At 47.3% G+C, this 19233-nt stretch overlaps 1 protein-coding gene across 1 annotated transcript in view; it reads right to left on the bottom strand.

The window, feature by feature from the left end:
• rnf32 (ring finger protein 32) overlaps positions 1 to 19233 on the bottom strand; it is a 75032-nt gene that overhangs the window by 19967 nt on the left and 35832 nt on the right. The window contains exon 10 of the mRNA XM_041183925.1: positions 15620 to 15728. Coding sequence (XP_041039859.1) covers positions 15620 to 15728 — 109 coding nt within the window. The remainder of the gene's footprint in view (positions 1 to 15619; positions 15729 to 19233) is intronic.

Genomic DNA, 19233 nt, shown 5'->3' with positions numbered 1-19233 from the left:
GAAGGGGTCAGGATATTGCAGCAGTGTGTTAGAGGAACCTTGGGGTCTGGAAGTTGAGCATCTCGCATTGTTGCAAAAGAGAAAAATAGCTTATGGTCACCCTTTGTTAGAACTTCTTTCTGATCAATCTGCACTTTTAAGATTTTCTGCTTTTATTTCAGATTTCAGCATTCGTAGTATTTTTTTACCTCATCGATTTTCAGGCAGCATTTTAAATTATAACGTTTCTATACTGTGGCAAAACAGAAAGAAACAATTATAATGCCAAATTTCGAATGTGACAAGGGGGACCACAGTCAATTCAAATGTTAATATGGTGACTCTGCAATGCCTATGGAGTTAACGTCCAAACAAATGCAAGTCAGTGGACTTTGTCCACCTGAGGAAACTTTCATTTAAATGCCAGTAAATTGGTTACTAATGTGTTGACTTACGGTAAGCCTCAAAACTAAACTGAAAAGCAAGGAATTTACAGCATATCAATGAAGATAAGACTTGACTGGTTTAATATCTTCCCAGTCACACTGTTCAAAACCACTTCAAGTTAGTAACAGATTGTTTGCCATCTCTGTGTGATAAAGGAAGCTCTCCGACTAAGCAAACCTCAAGACCATTATACTGTTTGGTGAGATTTAAATTAAAATTGTTCAAATCATGAAACAAGGCTGCCTCCCTTTTGTGGGAAACAAATGAAGCTGAGCAAATTGTTTCACAAATGACTCAACTTACCATCTTTAAAAACCATCTATACAACCAGCAAAGCTGCTGATAATATGATGCATTTGAATAGATTTAATTGCTGCAATAAACGGCCATACTTCAATTACACGACATTTGTACGAACATTTTATAGTTAAAGATCAAAGAACTGTATCATGAAGCACCCTACATTCCAAGGTGCACGTCTCCCTCGTGTAAACATTCTTGTACATGGTATTGGTATAACACAGTTTCGTTGACCTTTTGCGCTGCTTTGATCTAAATTATTAAGAAACTGAAATGGATTAATGGGAACTACTGTATCACCAACAGAAATTGTAAAATCAACTAAAGCTTTTGATTTAACCTATGTTTAAAGGTGAGCGTGGTATGTTTCCGAACCATAATTTCCAATATCCTTTGACCTTTTCTAACTAAACATGGGCTAATTGGTCTGAAGTACAAGCTGCAGCCATTTGGATTTTAGAACCTTTGGTTTATTGTATTTGTAATCTTTGTAACATTGGGTGAACTTCAAGATATTCTAAACAAATGCTTTGAATAACTCATTGTTAAATTTGGCAAATGAATAATCACTCTGCATTAATGAAAAGGATGTTAAATAAAATGGTGTAATTACATTCTCCAAATGGATTTTTAAGGAGCAATGTGATCACTTGCTCCAAAGTAATCTTTATCACTATCAAAGGACACTTGGAATCCATTTTAATCTAACGATCCCAAGCTTCAGAGTTCAAATTTGAGTATGGTGGCACAATTAGTGACGAATGTTACCAGTCTGTTTAAAAAAACAATAACACAAGTTCCTCAATGGTTTAAATTAACATTTTCCAGGCCGTTTTTCTAATTTAAATAATCAGTAATTGCTAAACACTCAGAGGAGTGTGTCAAGTCCCCAAGGTAAATTATACCTTTAATCTTCTTATTGTGCCCAAGGACAGACTATACATGGCCCAGCCAGAACTGGACACATTTTTGCGCCTTGTTGTTGAATTCGGCAAGATCTGCAACAGTGCAGGGCTCCTCTAGCAATAGGCATTGCAGGAGATGTTGTACAGTCTGTGGCTCAGTTCCACATTCACAAGTTATCGGGCATGGGGGTGTATATCCCCATTTGCTTAGTGACACCACTAAGGGGCCAAGGTAGAAGTGTTCACGTGGCCGACCTGTTTCAACCAATTCTACCACCACCACGCACAGGAAGTAGTGTATATCTTTAATAGGTCCTCTCTTTAATGCTGCATTTATTTTATAGTGCCAGTCATTCTGGCAAATGTAGGTGAGGTTGCACTACTGCCTCTAGAGGAGCAGCAACTTGTCTCAGCATGTGTTTCCTTTGTTGACCGGTCTTACAAGTGACAACAACATAACCGGCTGTCACTAACTGCGGTTTGATTTTTTTGGGGGGGGACCTGGGATTTCTGACCTCTTGCCCCACCTGGTTTCGCCAGTCATGGGGCTTTCACTTGCTCTCACCTATATGGACCTTCCCCATACAGCTTGCCTCAAAGGAGAAAACAAAAAGTAAACATTGGCTAAGAGTTTCAAGCCTCCTACAATGATGACAATCTCGCAGGCTATCCATGGAACCACACATTAAACAACAGCCTCATCCTCCTCTCTTCACAATCTACTTCCTGCTGCACCAATCCGTATGTCCAAAAATTGCAGAAAATTCTTTTGGCTTCGGTTTTCCAGAATAGTGTAAGAACACTGAAACTTGCTCAGTCCTAATCTGTATCTATACATCTATATCTATTTTACACATTAAATGTCTGGCACCCGTGCAGAACTTCCTGCTGCATAACAATTTTTTACTGACTTTTGTGTCATATTTTGGGCCACTCATACTCCGGTCAAACTAACTGTCTCATTGGGCAGAATTTTCCGTTCTGGAGAATAAGTGCGGTGGAGGACGGATTAGCGATGCATTGCCCACTGCATGGCGGGCTGGTTCTCGTGCCCGGTTGCATGCTTGGAACCTCATTAATTATGTGAGTCGCTCACTGAATTACACGACAAGGCGGCACTGATTCGTCCGCTCTGCTGTCACATTATGGGATCGAATTTATTGGTGCCATATTTAAATGCCACCCAAACACACAAATTCACTCTCTGCAGCCCAGCTGTGTGGTCAGGGTTTCCTGAGATGTCCCCCAGGAGAAAGGAGACATGCGCCACCCACCCACCACCCCCCCCACCCCCCCCAAATTCACTCTCCGGTGGCTCTCCTCGATGCCATCCGCAAACACCGTGATGTCCTTTTCCTGAGGGATGGAACCAGGAGATCCACAAACCTCACCTCGCTGGACTGGGATGGGGCCGCAGTGGAGGTCTGTGCCGCTGGCACTCAAAAAAGAAATGCCGTGCTACACAGGAAGAGGACGAATGATCTAATCTGCTCCGCCAGGGTAAGGCAACCTTCTGCTCACTCCAAACTCACACTCGCGGAATGGCATCAGGCACTCAAAGGGTTACACTCCTCAGGGATCTCACACTATATTAGTGGAGTAGACATCAGTCCTGACTGTCTCACGCACACCTTAACATCCCCAACATCTCATCTATCATCCTGCATAAACTGCATTTTCAGCTCTTACTGTGGAAGGCCTAGCACACACACACAGCAGACATGTATGCTCCCCAACCTCTCCTTCATCCCTTCTCATCACATTCCATCTATCTGTCTTCATACAGGCCAAGCTGGCGTACAACAAGAGGGAGAGATCCCAGTCGGGAGGAGGGATGGCATAAATCCAAAGCTCATTCCGGTCAAGGAGGAGGCAGCAGGCTGCTTTCATCTCTGATACGGATGTTGGGGATGCACCCAGACGTAGCGGTAGGGTAAGGAAAAGTAAATACTGAGAGCACAATGGTGGCATGCGTGTTCGCTCACTGTATACATCATGCACTTTTGTAAGTACATTGTGAGTTCATGATAATGGTGTCATTATGTGAATGCCTCTTGCACATGAATCTATGTGCCTTCTTATTGTGAGGTTGACCCAAGCTCCCACTGCGTGATTGCCTCCCTTTGAGTCCCTCAGATTCATGTGATGTTTAGGAGACTCATGTTAGCCACTCGCCCCTTGTGTCATGTAAGGGAGAAACATCAAGCCATATCATGAAAGTGACTGCACATTGAGATTTGATCCTTTAAACCTTGCAATACTCCATAGAGTTATGTGTGTCCATATATTGGAGGGTTAAATCTAATGTTATTTCATCAACACTGAGCTGTGTACATTGTGAGTGGGAAAACACATGACCTGAGCCATTATGATCTCTATAACCATGTGCAAAACTCTGTGGCCACTCAAAGTGTCACCTTCAGGTGGCAATGACTGCATACCGTGCAGTTGATGCAAGGTGCACGCTGGTGTGCGGCCTTTCACCTCGCACACTGGCTATATGCAGCTTCTCTCTAAGAATGAGGGCTTCGTAATCCTTGAGGGTTACAGTTCCAAGGCCGAATGTTGACCTCGTTTGCCATGTTGTTGCTTGTAAAGGCCTTTCCAATCACTAGCATGGCACTAAGGGACAGGAGAAATATGCTCAGGTCCCCCTGCCTGATCTTACCCTTGCTGGAACCTTGTGGCTATTCAGTGTGTCATGGGCATGTCTTCCACATAGTGCTGCTGTGATGGCATCCTCACATAGAAACTGACCATCATCGCCCTCCTCAGGTTCCTGTGCTTCCGCGTGATCTTCATCCAAGGAAATCTCTGCTTCCTCCTTGTCTCCCCGTGGTATGTGATCTCCCCTTTCAAGCACCAGTTTGTGCAGGGCGCAACAGACCACAATGATGCGGGGCACCCTCTGTGGACAGTACTGGAGAGCCCCACCTGAACAGTCCAAACAATGGAAGTGCATCTTCAGGATGCCAATGTTTGGTCAATGATGGACCTTGTCACAGAGTGCGCCGCGTTGTATCTCTCCTCCGAGGCACTTTGAGGATGGCGCATGGGTGTAATGAACCATCTCTTTAATGGGTACCCCTTATCACCCAGCACCCAACCCAGTGAACCTGGGTTCGAATATCTGTAGCACCCGGGAGTAACTCAGGATGTAGGAGTCATGAGAACTCCCAGGGTACCTGGCACAAACCTGCATGATATGTTTCTGATGATCGCAGACCAGCTGAACATTGATGGAGGTGAACATCAGAGGCTGCTGCCAGGGAGCTCTGAAAGCGACGGGTGTACAATCAATCACTCCCTTCACTCTTCGGAAGCTGGACATTGCTGTAAATCCCAGAAATCCAGCAGCCTGGCTTGCTTCATCCATTGTGAACTTTATATAATGATGAGCCTTACTGTAGAGAGCATCCATCACCTCCTATATACATTTATGTGTTGTGGCCTGAGAGATGCTGCATAGGTCCCCAGTGGACCCATGGAATGAGCCGCTTGCAAAGAAAATAGACTCTGCGGCACTGTCTCTCGCTCATCTCCAAATAGGACAGGCATCTTAGGTATAACCTTGGTCAAGCCAGTCGCCTTCATGGGATGGGTCTGACCTCCTCAGCCTCTGGGTCTTCCTGGGTCTCCCCTGGACCATGTACCTCAGGATGGGCTCAGTACTGGGCTGCAGATGGAATAGTCATGATCAGATGATCAAGGGAGGCATCTGAAGCCTGCAAAAGGGGAAAACTTAATAAAGTTCTCGTGTGAGGGGGGAGACGGTGGGGGCACCTCTCTGTACGTGATCATGCATACAACCTCAAGATAGGGAAGGGTAAGATCCACATGGGGACATGGGGACATCCACAGTGATGGGTTCATGGGGGAGGGCAGGAATGCCCACAACAATGACTATGGGCTCCAGGGTTACTCGGGGAGGCTGGAGAGTGATCAGCAGGAGGTTTACATAATGGGGTTCCAGGGTGATCAAAGGGGCATGAACGGTGACAGAGGGAGGGTCAAAGCTGGTCTCAAAGTACAAGTGCAGCACCACCATGTTGAGAACCTGAAACAATGTCGCAGTTTAAAAATGAAACTGGAAAAAGTTATCAGAGGAGGGGTCTGAAGCAGTGTGGGAGGAGTCCACGGCTGGAGTCCCGGACCCTTTCGGGGGCAGCCTCAAACTTATTAGAATTTCAACATGGAGATGTAGGCTCAGCTGAGGGAACTCATGAAGGCTTTATCGAAAAGTTAGAGTTGGAACCAGCAACTCATGGTGCACTTTTATGTGACACTGCACTTGGAATTGGGATCACATTAGAGGTGGTCTCATTGAGCATTTAACTGTCAGAGCACTGTAAGAAGCAAAGAGGCAGCCAGCCATTAAGATAGCACAGCTCCCCTCCCTCCCTCCTTTGTTCCTAATACCACCAACCACTCGCACCATCCCTCTGCCTGCCATTCCCCTCCCTCCCTTGCTACCTTCACCCTCATGTCTCTGCCTATTCCTCCCCACTTGCACCCCACCACCACCAACCATCTCATGCTGCTTTTTGCAGGTAGAGTGCAGCCCTGCCTACGCCCCAGAGCACCCAGTGTGAGCAGCCCTGCCTACGCCCCAGAGTACCCAGTGTGAGCAGCCCTGCCTACGCCCCAGAGCACCCAGTGTGAGCAGCCCTACCTGTGTCCCGCAGCACCCAGTGTGAGCAGCACTGCCTGTCTCCCGCAGCACCCAGTGTGAGCAGCCCTGCCTACACCCCGCAGCACCCAGTGTGAGCAGCCCTGCCTAAGCCCCAGAGCACCCAGTGTGAGCAGCCCTGCCTGTGTCCTGCAGCACCCAGTGTGAGCAGCCCTGCCTACGCCCCAGAGCACCCAGTGTGAGCAGCCCTGCCTGTGTCCTGCAGCACCCAGTGTGAGCAGCCCTGCCTACGCCCCAGAGCACCCAGTGTGAGCAGCCCTGCCTACACCCCGCAGCACCCAGTGTGAGCAGCACTGCCTACACCCCGCAGCACCCAGTGTGAGCAGCCCTGCCTACGCCCCAGAGCACCCAGTGTGAGCAGCCCTGCCTGTGTCCTGCAGCACCCAGTGTGAGCAGCCCTGCCTGTGTCCTGCAGCAGCCAGTGTGAGCAGCCCTGCCTGTGTCCTGCAGCACCCAGTGTGAGCAGCCCTGCCTGTGTCCTGCAGCACCCAGTGTGAGCAGCCCTGCCAGCGTCCCGCAGCACCCAGTGTGAGCAGCCCTGCCTGTGTCCCGCAGCACCCAGTGTGAGCAGCCCTGCCTGTGTCCTGCAGCACCCAGTGTGAGCAGCCCTGCCTGTGTCCTGCAGCACCCAGTGTGAGCAGCCCTGCCTGTGTCCTGCAGCACCCAGTGTGAGCAGCCCTGCCTGTGTCCTGCAGCACCCAGTGTGAGCAGCCCTGCCTGTGTCCTGCAGCACCCAGTGTGAGCAGCCCTGCCTGTGTCCTGCAGCACCCAGTGTGAGCAGCCCTGCCTACACCCCGCAGCACCCAGTGTGAGCAGCCCTGCCTGTGTCCCGCAGCACCCAGTGTGAGCAGCCCTGCCTGTGTCCTGCAGCACCCAGTGTGAGCAGCCCTGCCTGTGTCCTGCAGCACCCAGTGTGAGCAGCCCTGCCTGTGTCCTGCAGCACCCAGTATGAGCAGCCCTGCCTACACCCCGCAGCACCCAGTATGAGCAGCCCTGCCTGTGTCCTGCAGCACCCAGTGTGAGCAGCCCTGCCTGTGTCCTGCAGCACCCAGTGTGAGCAGCACTGCCTACACCCCGCAGCACCCAGTGTGAGCAGCCCTGCCTGTGTCCTGCAGCACCCAGTGTGAGCAGCACTGCCTACACCCCGCAGCACCCAGTGTGAGCAGCCCTGCCTACACCCCGCAGCACCCAGTGTGAGCAGCCCTGCCTACACCCCGCAGCACCCAGTGTGAGCAGCCCTGCCTGTGTCCCGCAGCACCCAGTGTGAGCAGCCCTGCCTGTGTCCTGCAGCACCCAGTGTGAGCAGCCCTGCCTGTGTCCTGCAGCACCCAGTGTGAGCAGCCCTGCCTGTGACCCGCAGCACCCAGTGTGAGCAGCCCTGCCTACACCCCGCAGCACCCAGTGTGAGCAGCCCTGCCAGCGTCCCGCAGCACCCAGTGTGAGCAGCCCTGCCTGTGTCCTGCAGCACCCAGTGTGAGCAGCCCTGCCTGTGTCCTGCAGCACCCAGTGTGAGCAGCCCTGCCTGTGTCCTGCAGCACCCAGTGTGAGCAGCCCTGCCTGTGTCCCGCAGCACCCAGTGTGAGCAGCCCTGCCTGTGTCCTGCAGCACCCAGTGTGAGCAGCCCTGCCTGTGTCCTGCAGCACCCAGTGTGAGCAGCACTGCCTGTGTCCTGCAGCACCCAGTGTGAGCAGCCCTGCCTGTGTCCTGCAGCACCCAGTGTGAGCAGCCCTGATTACACCCCGCAGCACCCAGTGTGAGCAGCCCTGCCTACACCCCGCAGCACCCAGTGTGAGCAGCCCTGCCTGTGTCCTGCAGCACCCAGTGTGAGCAGCCCTGCCTGTGTCCTGCAGCACCCAGTGTGAGCAGCCCTGCCTGTGTCCCACAGCACCCAGTGTGAGCAGCCCTGCCTGTGTCCTGCAGCACCCAGTGTGAGCAGCCCTGCCTGTGTCCTGCAGCACCCAGTGTGAGCAGCCCTGCCTACACCCCGCAGCACCCAGTGTGAGCAGCCCTGCCTGTGTCCTGCAGCACCCAGTGTGAGCAGCCCTGCCTGTGTCCCGCAGCACCCAGTGTGAGCAGCCCTGCCTGTGTCCTGCAGCACCCAGTGTGAGCAGCACTGCCTACGCCCCGCAGCACCCAGTGTGAGCAGCCCTGCCTACACCCCGCAGCACCCAGTGTGAGCAGCCCTGCCTGTGTCCTGCAGCACCCAGTGTGAGCAGCCCTGCCTGTGTCCTGCAGCACCCAGTGTGAGCAGCCCTGCCTGTGTCCCACAGCACCCAGTGTGAGCAGCCCTGCCTGTGTCCTGCAGCACCCAGTGTGTGCAGCACTGCCTGTGTCCTGCAGCACCCAGTGTGAGCAGCCCTGCCTGTGTCCCGCAGCACCCAGTGTGAGCAGCCCTGCCTGTGTCCTGCAGCACCCAGTGTGAGCAGCCCTGCCTGTGTCCTGCAGCACCCAGTGTGAGCAGCCCTGCCTGTGTCCCACAGCACCCAGTGTAAGCAGCCCTGCCTGTGTCCTGCAGCACCCAGTGTGAGCAGCCCTGCCTGTGTCCTGCAGCACCCAGTGTGAGCAGCCCTGCCTGTGTCCTGCAGCACCCAGTGTGAGCAGCACTGCCTGTGTCCTGCAGCACCCAGTGTGAGCAGCCCTGCCTGTGTCCTGCAGCACCCAGTGTGAGCAGCCCTGCCTGTGTCCTGCAGCACCCAGTGTGAGCAGCCCTGCCTGTGTCCTGCAGCACCCAGTGTGAGCAGCACTGCCTACGCCCCGCAGCACCCAGTGTGAGCAGCACTGCCTACACCCCGCAGCACCCAGTGTGAGCAGCACTGCCTACACCCCGCAGCACCCAGTGTGAGCAGCACTGCCTACACCCCGCAGCACCCAGTGTGAGCAGCACTGCCTACACCCCGCAGCACCCAGTGCTGAGGGGAAAATACCGACTTGTTTTCCCGCCATTGGAAATTCAACTTTTGGCCTCAGGCCTAATTTTCCACACTGACTCACCATGACTCCTGCTGCTGGTGGGCCTTGAAAAGTCCCCATTTCTGTGATATCTTCATTGTGCTTTATGTTATGTTATGTTTCTCCATTGATTTTATGCATATCTTGGTTTGTGCATCATTTGTTCTCCAAGTTGGATGGAGTGGTTGCCTGCTTACCTTCAAGACCTCCTAAATTCCTGTCTTGATGAGGCACAGTCAGGTCTTACAAGCCTTCTAGAAAGTTCTTCCCCAAAGAAGATTTATTTAAGTTGACATCAAGGTAGCATTTGACCAAGGGTGGCATCAAGGAGCCCGAGCAAAACTGGAGTCAATGGGAATCAGGGGGAAAACTCTCTGCTGGTTGGAGTCATACCTAGCACAAAGGAAGATGGTTGTGGTTGTTGGAGGTCCATCATCTCAATTCCAGGACATCACTGCAGGAGTTCCTCAGGGCAGTGCCCTAGGCCAAACCACCTTCAGCTGCTTCATCAATAACCTTCCTTCTATCATAAAGTCAGAAGTGGGGATGTTCGCTGATTATTGCACAATGTTCAGCACCATTCGTGACTCCTCAGATACTGAAGCAGTCCATGTCCAAAAGCAGCAAGACCTGGACAACATCCAGGCTTGGTCTGGCAAGTGGCAAGTAACATTCGTGCCATAGAAGTGCCAGGCAATAACCATCCCCAACAAGGGAGAATCTAACCATTGTCCCTTGATATTCAATGAATCCCCCAGTACTAACATCCTGGGGGTTACCATTGACCAGAAACTGAACTGGACTAGCCATATAAATACTGTGGCTACAAGAAGAGGTCAGAGCTAGGAATGCTGCAGTGAATAACTCACCTCCTGACTCCCCAAAGCCTGTCCACCATCTACAAGGCACAAGTCCGTAGTGTAATGGAATACCGTCTACTTGTCTGGATGAATGCAGCTCCAGCAACACTCAAGAAGCTTGACATCATCCAGGACAAAGCTGCCCGCTTGATTGGCACCACATCCACAAACATTCACTCCCTCTACCATCAATGCACAGTGGCAGCAGTGTGTGCCATCCAGAAGGTGCACTGCAGGAACTAACCAAGCCTCCTTAGACAGAACCTTCCAAACTCGCAATCGCTACCATCTAGAAGGACAAGGGCAGCAGATACATGGGAATGCCTCCACCTGGAAGTTCCCCTCCAAGCCACTCACCATCCTGACTTGGAAATATATCGCCGTTCCTTCAGTGTTGCTGGGTCAAAATCCTGGAACTCCCTTCCTAACAGCACTGTGAGTATATCTACATAACATGGACTGCAGTGGTTCAGGAAGGCACCTCAGCACCACCTTCTCAAAGGCAATTAGGGATGGAGAATAAATGTGGGCCTAGCCAGCAACACCCAGATCCCATGAATGAATAAAAAAGAATCTAGAATATGTAGAAAAAATGTAGAAATTACAATCATTAGGGAAGCGGTACTGAGCAAAGTGATGGAGCTGCGGGCTGACAAATCTCTGGTAAGAGAATGGATATTATTTTTAAAAATATTTTTAGGGAATATTGTGTTATTCTGTAAAGAATGGTGTGTGTGTGTATGTATGCGTGTGTGTGTGAGAGAGATGTAATTAAGCTGGGCAAGAGATTGATTGGAATAAGGTTCTGGGGGGGGGTTTAAAATATGAAAAGGATAGTGGTGTTAAGTTTGAGGTACAAGTACATAGGTTACATGCACAAGTACTAATATTTGCATTTTTAGATAAGTCGAGAGTTTGTTTGAATATCAAAGGGGAGTCAGAGGTCACAAGAAAAATGTTTGCATCTTGCAAGAGTTCCACAAGTAAATAGCAGTGGGGATATTACATTTTATTGACCTGAATGCAAAGACTAAATAGAGACAGATTTGATATTTGGAAGGATTTGAGTTTCAAAGAGGTTTGAGAACAGTGGAACCTAAGATGAAAGGGGAAAATATGTATTTTGGAGTTACTGTGGAGTTACTATGGAGATAGCTCTAGCTGTAGAACTGTTGAGCTATAGCTGGAGCTCTGGGCTGGGAAAAGATGCTGTTTGAACCAGCCATCCGGTTTAGCCAGAAAAGTCTTAGGCTGCAACAAGCAGTTTTATTCTGAACAGGATTCCACTGTAGATTGGAAAAGGGTAGAGGTCATGTGGTATGCCTTTATTGAAGCTACAGCAGTTTGCCTTGGGTAATATTACTGGATTTTTTTATGGTTAACATATATAAGGGACTGCTGCCTGGAGGTATTTACATGTGGGTTTGATCAAGTAGGGAATCTTTTTGAGGAATTTTTTGTAAGACTAGCCTTAATTGTGCAACAGTAATCTTGTGTGAGTTTTCTTTTCACAGGATTACAGAATCACACAGTGCAGAAGAGGCCTTTTGGCTCATCGGGTCTGTACCGACTCGTGAGAAACACCTGACCTACCTACCTAATCCCATTTACCAGCACTTGGCCCAGAGCCTTGAATGTTATGACATGCCAAGTGCTCATCCAGGTAATTTTTAAAGGATGTGAGGCAACCCATCTCCACCACCCTTCCAGGCAGCGCATTCCATACCGTCACCACCCTCTGGGTAAAAAATGTTTCCTCACATCCCCACTAAACCTCCTGTCCCTCACTTTGAACTTATGCCCTCTTGTGACTGACCCTTCAACTAAGGGGAACAGCTGCTCCCTATCCACCCTGTCCATGCCCCTCATAATCTTGTACACCTCGATCAGGTCACCCCTCAGTCTTCTCTGCTCCAACAAAAACAACCCAAATCTATCCAACCTCGCTTCATAACTTAAATGTTTCATCCCAGGCAACATCCTGGTGAATCTCCTCTGCACCCTCTCCAGTGCAATCACATCCTTCCTATAATGTCGCGACCAGAACTGCACACAGTACTCCAGCAGTGGCCTCACCAAGGTTCTATACAACTCCAACATGACCTCCCTAATTTTGTAATCTATGCCTCGATTGATAAAGGCAAGTGTCCCATATGCCCTTTTCACCACCCTACTAACATGCCCCTCCGCCTTCAGAGATCTATGGACACATATGCCAAGGTCTCTTTGTTCCTCAAAACTTCCTAGTGTCATGCCGTTCATTGAATACTTCCTTGTTAAATGACTCCTTCCAAAGTGTATCACCTCACACTCTTCAGGGTTAAATTCCATCTGCCACTTATCTGCCCATTTGACCATCCCATCTATATCTTCCTGTAGCCCGACACTCAACCTCACTGTTAACCACCTGGCCAATCTTTATGTCATCCGTTATTCATTGTTATTCTTGTTAATAAAACTTTTACTTTTAATTTCTTTTAAATCCCAAAAGTGATACTGGACATCTTACTGTTGAAATCAGTGTGTCTTCTCAATTTCAGAATACAAAAAATAGGGTATAGGTGCAAGTGAAGTTTCCCTCTGGGATTTGATTTGTGCAGCAATTAACACCGGCTGTGGTCATAACACTGGGTCCTGATGGGTTTCATCCTAGGGTCTTAAAAGATGTGACTAATGCGGTGGTGCTAATGTTTCAAAATTCGCTAGATTCTGTAAAGGTTCCATCAGACTGGAAAGTAGAAAATATAACCCCACTATTCAGGAAAGGAGGGAGGCAGAAAACAGGAAACTATAGGCCAGTTAACTTGATGTCCATTGTGAAGAAGGTGTTAGAATCGATCATTAAGGAGGTTATACTGGGTACTTAGAGAAACTTAAGGGCAATTAGGGATGGGCAATAAATGCTGGCCTAGCCAGCAAAACCCACATCCCATAAATGGATAAAAAAAATGTCAGCAAGGTTTTGTGAAAGGGGAATTATGTTTAGCCAATTTATTGGAGTTCTTTGACAGAGTAACATGCGATGTGGATAAAGGGGAGCCTGTAGACATGCTGTACTTGGATTTCCAGAAGGCTTTGGATAAGGTGCCACATTAAAGGTTATTGCAAAAAATAAAAAATAAAATAAAAGCTCATTGTGTAGGAGGTAACATATTAGCATGGAAAGAAGATTGTCTGGCAGAAAATAGAGTATAAATAAATGGATCTTTTTATGATTGATGGGATGTGACAAGTGGAGTCCTGCAGTGGTCTGTGCTGGGGCCTCAACTTTTTACAATGAGGGGAGTGAAGCCATGGTAGCTAAATTTGCAGATGACACAAAGCTAGGCAGGAAGGTGTTGTGAAGGGGTCATAAGGAGATTATGGACAAATATAGATAGCTTGAGTGAGTGGGTAAAAATCTGGCAGATAGAGCATAATGAAGAAAAATGTGAAGTTGTTCACTTTTGCGGGGAGAATAAAAAAAAGCAGAGAATGGAGAATGGAGAATGACTGCAGAAATCTGAGGTGCACAGGGATCTAGGTGCTCTTGTACATGAGTCACAAAAAGTTAGAATGCAGGTATAGCAAGCAATTAAGGAGGCTAATGGAATGCTATCCTTTAATACGAGAGGAATTGAACATAAAAGTAAGGATGCTATGCTTCAGTTATACAAGGCATTAAGGAGACCACATCTTGAATACTGTTTGCAGTTTTGGTCTCTTAATTTAAGGAAGGAAGCATTGGAGGCAGTTCAGAGGAGGTATACTACATTGATGCCTGGGTTGTCTTATGAGAAAATGTTAGACAGACTAGACTTGTTTCCATTGGAGTTTAGAAGAGCGAGAGTTGACTTGATTGAAGTATATAAGATATATGTTATATAAATACATAAGATGTAAATATATAATAAATATATTTATATAATATATATATCTTACAAATATATAAGATCCTGAATGGTATTGACAAGGTGGACATGGAAAGTATGTTTCCTCTTGTGAGTGAGTCCAGAACTATGGGGCACTGTTTTAAAATTAGGGGTCACCCATTTAGGACAGGGATGAGGAGAACTCTTTTCTCTCAGAGGGTTGTGCAACTTTGGAACTCTTTGCCTCCAAAGGTGGTGGAGGCAAGGTAATTGAATATTTTTAAGGCAGAGGTAAATAGATTCTTGTTAGGCAAGGAAATCAAAGGTTATCAGGGTTAGCTGGGAATGTGAAATTCACTTATCACCCCTCCAGCCTCTGCATTCAAAGGGTCATCCTCCGCCAACTCCAACATGATGCCACCACCAAACACATCTTCCCTTCACCCCTCCCCCCGGTGGCCTTCCACAGGGATCGTTCCCTCCAGGACACCCTAGTCCACTCCTCCATCACTCCCTACACCTGAACCCTCTCCCACAGCATCTTCCCATGCAACCGCAGAAGGTGCAACACCTGCCCCTTTACTTCCTCCCTCCTCACCGTCCAAGGGCCCAAACACTCCTTTCAAGTGAAGCAGCATTTTACTTGCACTTCCCTCAATTTAGGATACTGCATTCGCTGCTCCCAATGTGGTCTCCTCTACTTTGGAGAGACCAAATGTAGACTGGGTGACCGCTTTGCGGAACACCTTCAGTCTGTCTGCAAGCATGACCCAGACCTCCCTGTCGCTTGCCATTTCAACACACCACCCTGGTCTCATGCCCACATGTCCGTCCTTGGCCTGCTGCAATGTTCCAGTGAAGCTCAACACAAACTGGAGGAACAGCACTTCATCTTCTGACTAGGCACTTTACCGCCTTCCGGACTTAATATTGAGTTCAACAATTTCAGATCATGAACTCTCTCCTCCATCCCCACCCCCTTTCCGATCCCCCTTTTTCTAATAATTTATAATTTTTTAACAAATATATTTTTCTTTTCCCACCTATTTTAAAATTTATTTTGATCTATTGTTTCATCTCCACCTTTTAGCCCATTTCACCCCACCCCCACTAAGGCCATCTGCCACAAGCTTGTCCTGCTTGCTACCCTTAGTGCCCCATTAGCACATTCCTTAGATAATATCACCACCGTCAACACCCCTTTGTCCTTTTGTCTATGACATCTTTGGCAGCCTCTTCTTGGCCTCCACCTATCACTGGCCCCCTATCGAGCTCTACCTGTCCCACCCCCCCTCTACCAGCTTATATTTCACCTCATTTCTATATTTCTTAGTTGTGATGAAGGGTCATACGGACTTGAAATTTCAACTGTATCCCTCTCCGCAGATGCTGTCAGACCTGCTGAGTTTTTCCAGGTATTTTTGTTTTTGTTCTAGATTTCCAGCATCCGCAGTATTTTGCTTTTGCCTTTACTTTGTGATCCTTAATAACCATTAAAGAAAACTGACCTTTTATCCAGTCATCTTTGAACTGGATTTGAACACAGCTGGCATGACCAGAACCTGTTGTTTTAGATGGTCTCAATTCACAGTTTATTTGCAATAGCAACTGTAGAGAAAAATAAAGATATCACCATACCTTTCTTTCATAGAATCTCCTTCGTAATTTCCTGTCCTTTGGAGGTACTGTGTGCCTCAGCTCCTTGTACCATTTGCGAACAATATGTCCTCGCCAGTAAGCTTGAATTCTAAGACCAAAGCGTAAACTTGTTAAACCAACATAAAATCAGTACTCAAAGACTAGGAGATCATCACAGAAATGTTTAATCTTCCATCAGAATACAATGCCTGATTCTGGAAACAGAGAGGTCACATTGCATCACCGGTTCCATTTACACCTTTTAAGCATATTCAGGCTAGTTTTATTGGACACAATTATATACTGCTTCAGTACTTTTTAAAAAGATCACAGGGAAAACAGGGTTGCATTCCAAATGCTAACATATCTTCCTCTTTCAAATGCTGGCCAACTCACTGTGCCTTTCCAGCTTTTTGTGCTTTCATTCAGTTTATTGAGCTGATAAAGACAGAAATTAACGTGCAGTTATATAGCACCTTTTAAGACCACAGTACATCCCAAAGCACTTTGCAACCAATTAAGATAAGTATAACCATTGTGATGATGTAGGGAAACACAGCAGCCTATTTATTAATAGCAAGATCCCACAACAGCAATGAAATATTTGAGCAGATGATCTATTTTAGTGATTATGATTAAGGGCCAAATGTTGGCCAGGATACTGGCAGAATTCAAGAAATGCTCTGGCCAAAACTCACCAATATCTCTGGAGAGAGAAATAGAGATAACGTTTCATATCAATGAATTTTCATCAGAACTGGATAAAGTTCAATTCAGTTCAAGGGCAATTAGGGATGGGCAATAAATGCTGGCCTAGCCAGTGACACCCGCATCCCATGAATGAATAAAAAAACATTTTGCAATGCAACGGTTTTTAGGCAAATGCAGAGGCAGGGAAACAGGAGAGGAGGGGAAAGAACAAAAGGGAATGTCTGTGATGGGGTGGAAGGGAGGGGTGGTTACATGGATGATAGTACAAGGCAAAAGGGGATAGTAAAGGGCCAAGAAAAGAAACAAAAGATGAGTCTAGAGGAGGTGTAAATGGCCACAGCAGCATCATCACAAGCTCCTGCCATTCAAGAGCTAGGAACAGTGGTTATGATCTGAACTAATTGAAATCAATGTTGAGTCCAGAAGATGTAAAGCACTTAACAGAAAGACCTTCTGGACACTGAAATGTTAACTCTATTTCTCTCTCCACAAAAGCTGCTTGACCTGCTGAGTATTTCCAGCATTTTCTGGTTTTAATTTCAGATTTCCAATACCCGCAGCATTTTGCTTTGGTGCTACAAGGCGATTTCTCCTGCTCGCCTTCAATTACTGAGAGGGGATCTGCTACATCCACCCAAGAAGGCTTCTTTATAATGTCTCATCCAAAAGGTGCCCCCTCTGACAGTGTAGCGCTCCCTAAATATTGCGGTGAAATGTCAGTCTGGGTTAGATGATAAAATAACCAGTCTTCCCCCATGATGCTGCTACAGCAATATCCTTCTGGAGTGGAATTTTTACATGATAGTTTTTTTGTTTAAATGAAATGAAAGGAGAGGACATGAGATTTCTTTTTCCTGTGACGATCGTTAGGAGATGTGGGGGAAAGGGGATCTTTTTCAATTTCATCACCTGCCGGGGAAGCTGGGGGAAAAGAAACACCAGACTGTTGGAACAAAATGAGGTGGGTTCTACAAAGGGTACCCTGCCAGATCAACACCCTGGTGGCAAAGTTGAAAATTACCTGCAAAACCTCTTATCAGAAACAACGGTGGAAACTGAATCTATAGTTGCTTCTAAAAAGGTGAGGGAATCTGTGTCTTTAAATTTAAATTTGTACTTCTTGAGGCATACCCTAACTAAAACAGAAACTGCACTGAAAAGAGAACAGAAAGGGAAACAGAACAGGTAAAACAGAAAGGAAACTCCCAGTTTCTGAGGAAACAACAACAACAAGCCCAGGTTTGGAAACCAAAACTTCTGGCAAACTGAAAATGTTTGAAAGAAACAAAAGGACACGGATCAGTCCAAGCTGGGCAATAGCAGCTGATGAGTCTAGTGGGGCAGTACAAGCAAGCTGTCGAAGACTGGAGAAGACTGATGAAGACAGGGGCTAGATCCAGAAGCTGAAAACAAGCAAAGATATAGTTGCTGCAGTTGTTTCTGTTACTTGAAGATATCATTGGTGCACCTACGCCATCCAAGCTGAACAGGTTCTATAGATGTGTGCCATTTGTGGTGAAGACCGTGCCCATGGAACTCAGGTTGGTTGTGCGCTGTTGTCGACTTGGGATCAGACTAGCTCCAAGAAGGAGGGGAGTTGAAATTTGTCGTGTGGAAGGCAGAGTTTGAAGGGCTTTTACGGCTTTGTGAGATCATCAAAATCTGAAGGGACTGTGGAGTCGATTCATAAGATCTGTCTTAGATGTATCCACCATTTAAGGTGCAATTTATGGTTTATATTTGACCACAATTTGCCAGTTAATTCATGTTTAACTCATGTTAATTCTGGATATTAGAGTGTAGCATAGATAGTATTTGTTGGCTCTTGTACAGTAAAAATTCTTCTGTTTTAAACCATTGAGTCTTGAGGCTTTATTCTTTTGATAAATAACTGGGATTGCAAATTTCGTCTACTTTAAAACTGGTCTCAAAATCACCACAAAATGAAGTAGATTAATATTTGAAAAAATAAAAAAATAAAAGGACAACTCATTCAGAGAGCCAGCACCAATGTACTGGACTGGCTGGCCTCCTATTATGCTGTAAAATTATATTGGGCTAAAACACCTGAGGTGCATGTGTCGGGGGGTGGGGTTAGGGGGAGGCTGCAGTGAGTGACCAACTCAAGCTTTGGGGTTTTTTTAAGGGTGTTTCCAGGCCATTATAAATCTGACCATTAGGTCCAGGGGGGAGCAATGGGTTTTCTGTGGTGGAGCAAGACCATTGAATTTCAGGTTCTATGATTCTGTGGAAAGATTATGGTGATTAGACATAGAAACTCTGCAGTCCTGCACATCCAGTCATGAATGGTGGTGGGCAGTTAAACAACTAACTGGCAGAGTAGGCTCCACATTTATCCCTATCCTCAATATTGGGAGAGTCTAGCACTTCAGTGCAAAAGACAAGGCTGAATCATTGGCAACCATCTTCAGCCAGAAGTGCCGAGTGGATGATTCATCCCCGCCTCCTATGGAGAACCCCAACATCACAGGTGCCAGTCTTTAGCCAATTCAATTCACTTCACGTGATATCAAGAAACAGCTGACAACACTGGATACAGCAAAAGCTATGAGTCCTGACAATATTCTGGTAATAGTATTGAAGACTTGTGTGCCAGAACTAGCCACGCCCCTAGCCAAGCTGTTCCCATACAGCGATAACAATGCCATCAATCCTGCCTACAAAACACTGAACAAATCCAAACTAGCTCCATCAGTCTACTCTCGACCATCAGCAAAGTGATGGAAGGGGTCACCAAGAGTGCTATCAAGTGGCACTTACATAGCAATAACCTGTTCGCTGACACTCAGTTTGGGTTCTGCCTGGGCTCCTTGGATCCTGACTTCATTCCAGCCTTGGTCCAAACATGGGCAAAAGAGCTGAACTCTTTGATATCAGGTCAG

This window comes from Carcharodon carcharias, chromosome 3, assembly GCF_017639515.1.
Source record: "Carcharodon carcharias isolate sCarCar2 chromosome 3, sCarCar2.pri, whole genome shotgun sequence".
Taxonomy (NCBI): domain Eukaryota; kingdom Metazoa; phylum Chordata; class Chondrichthyes; order Lamniformes; family Lamnidae; genus Carcharodon; species Carcharodon carcharias.
The sequence above is the reverse complement of the archived record's forward strand: the minus strand, read 5'-3'. Positions and strand labels throughout refer to the sequence as shown.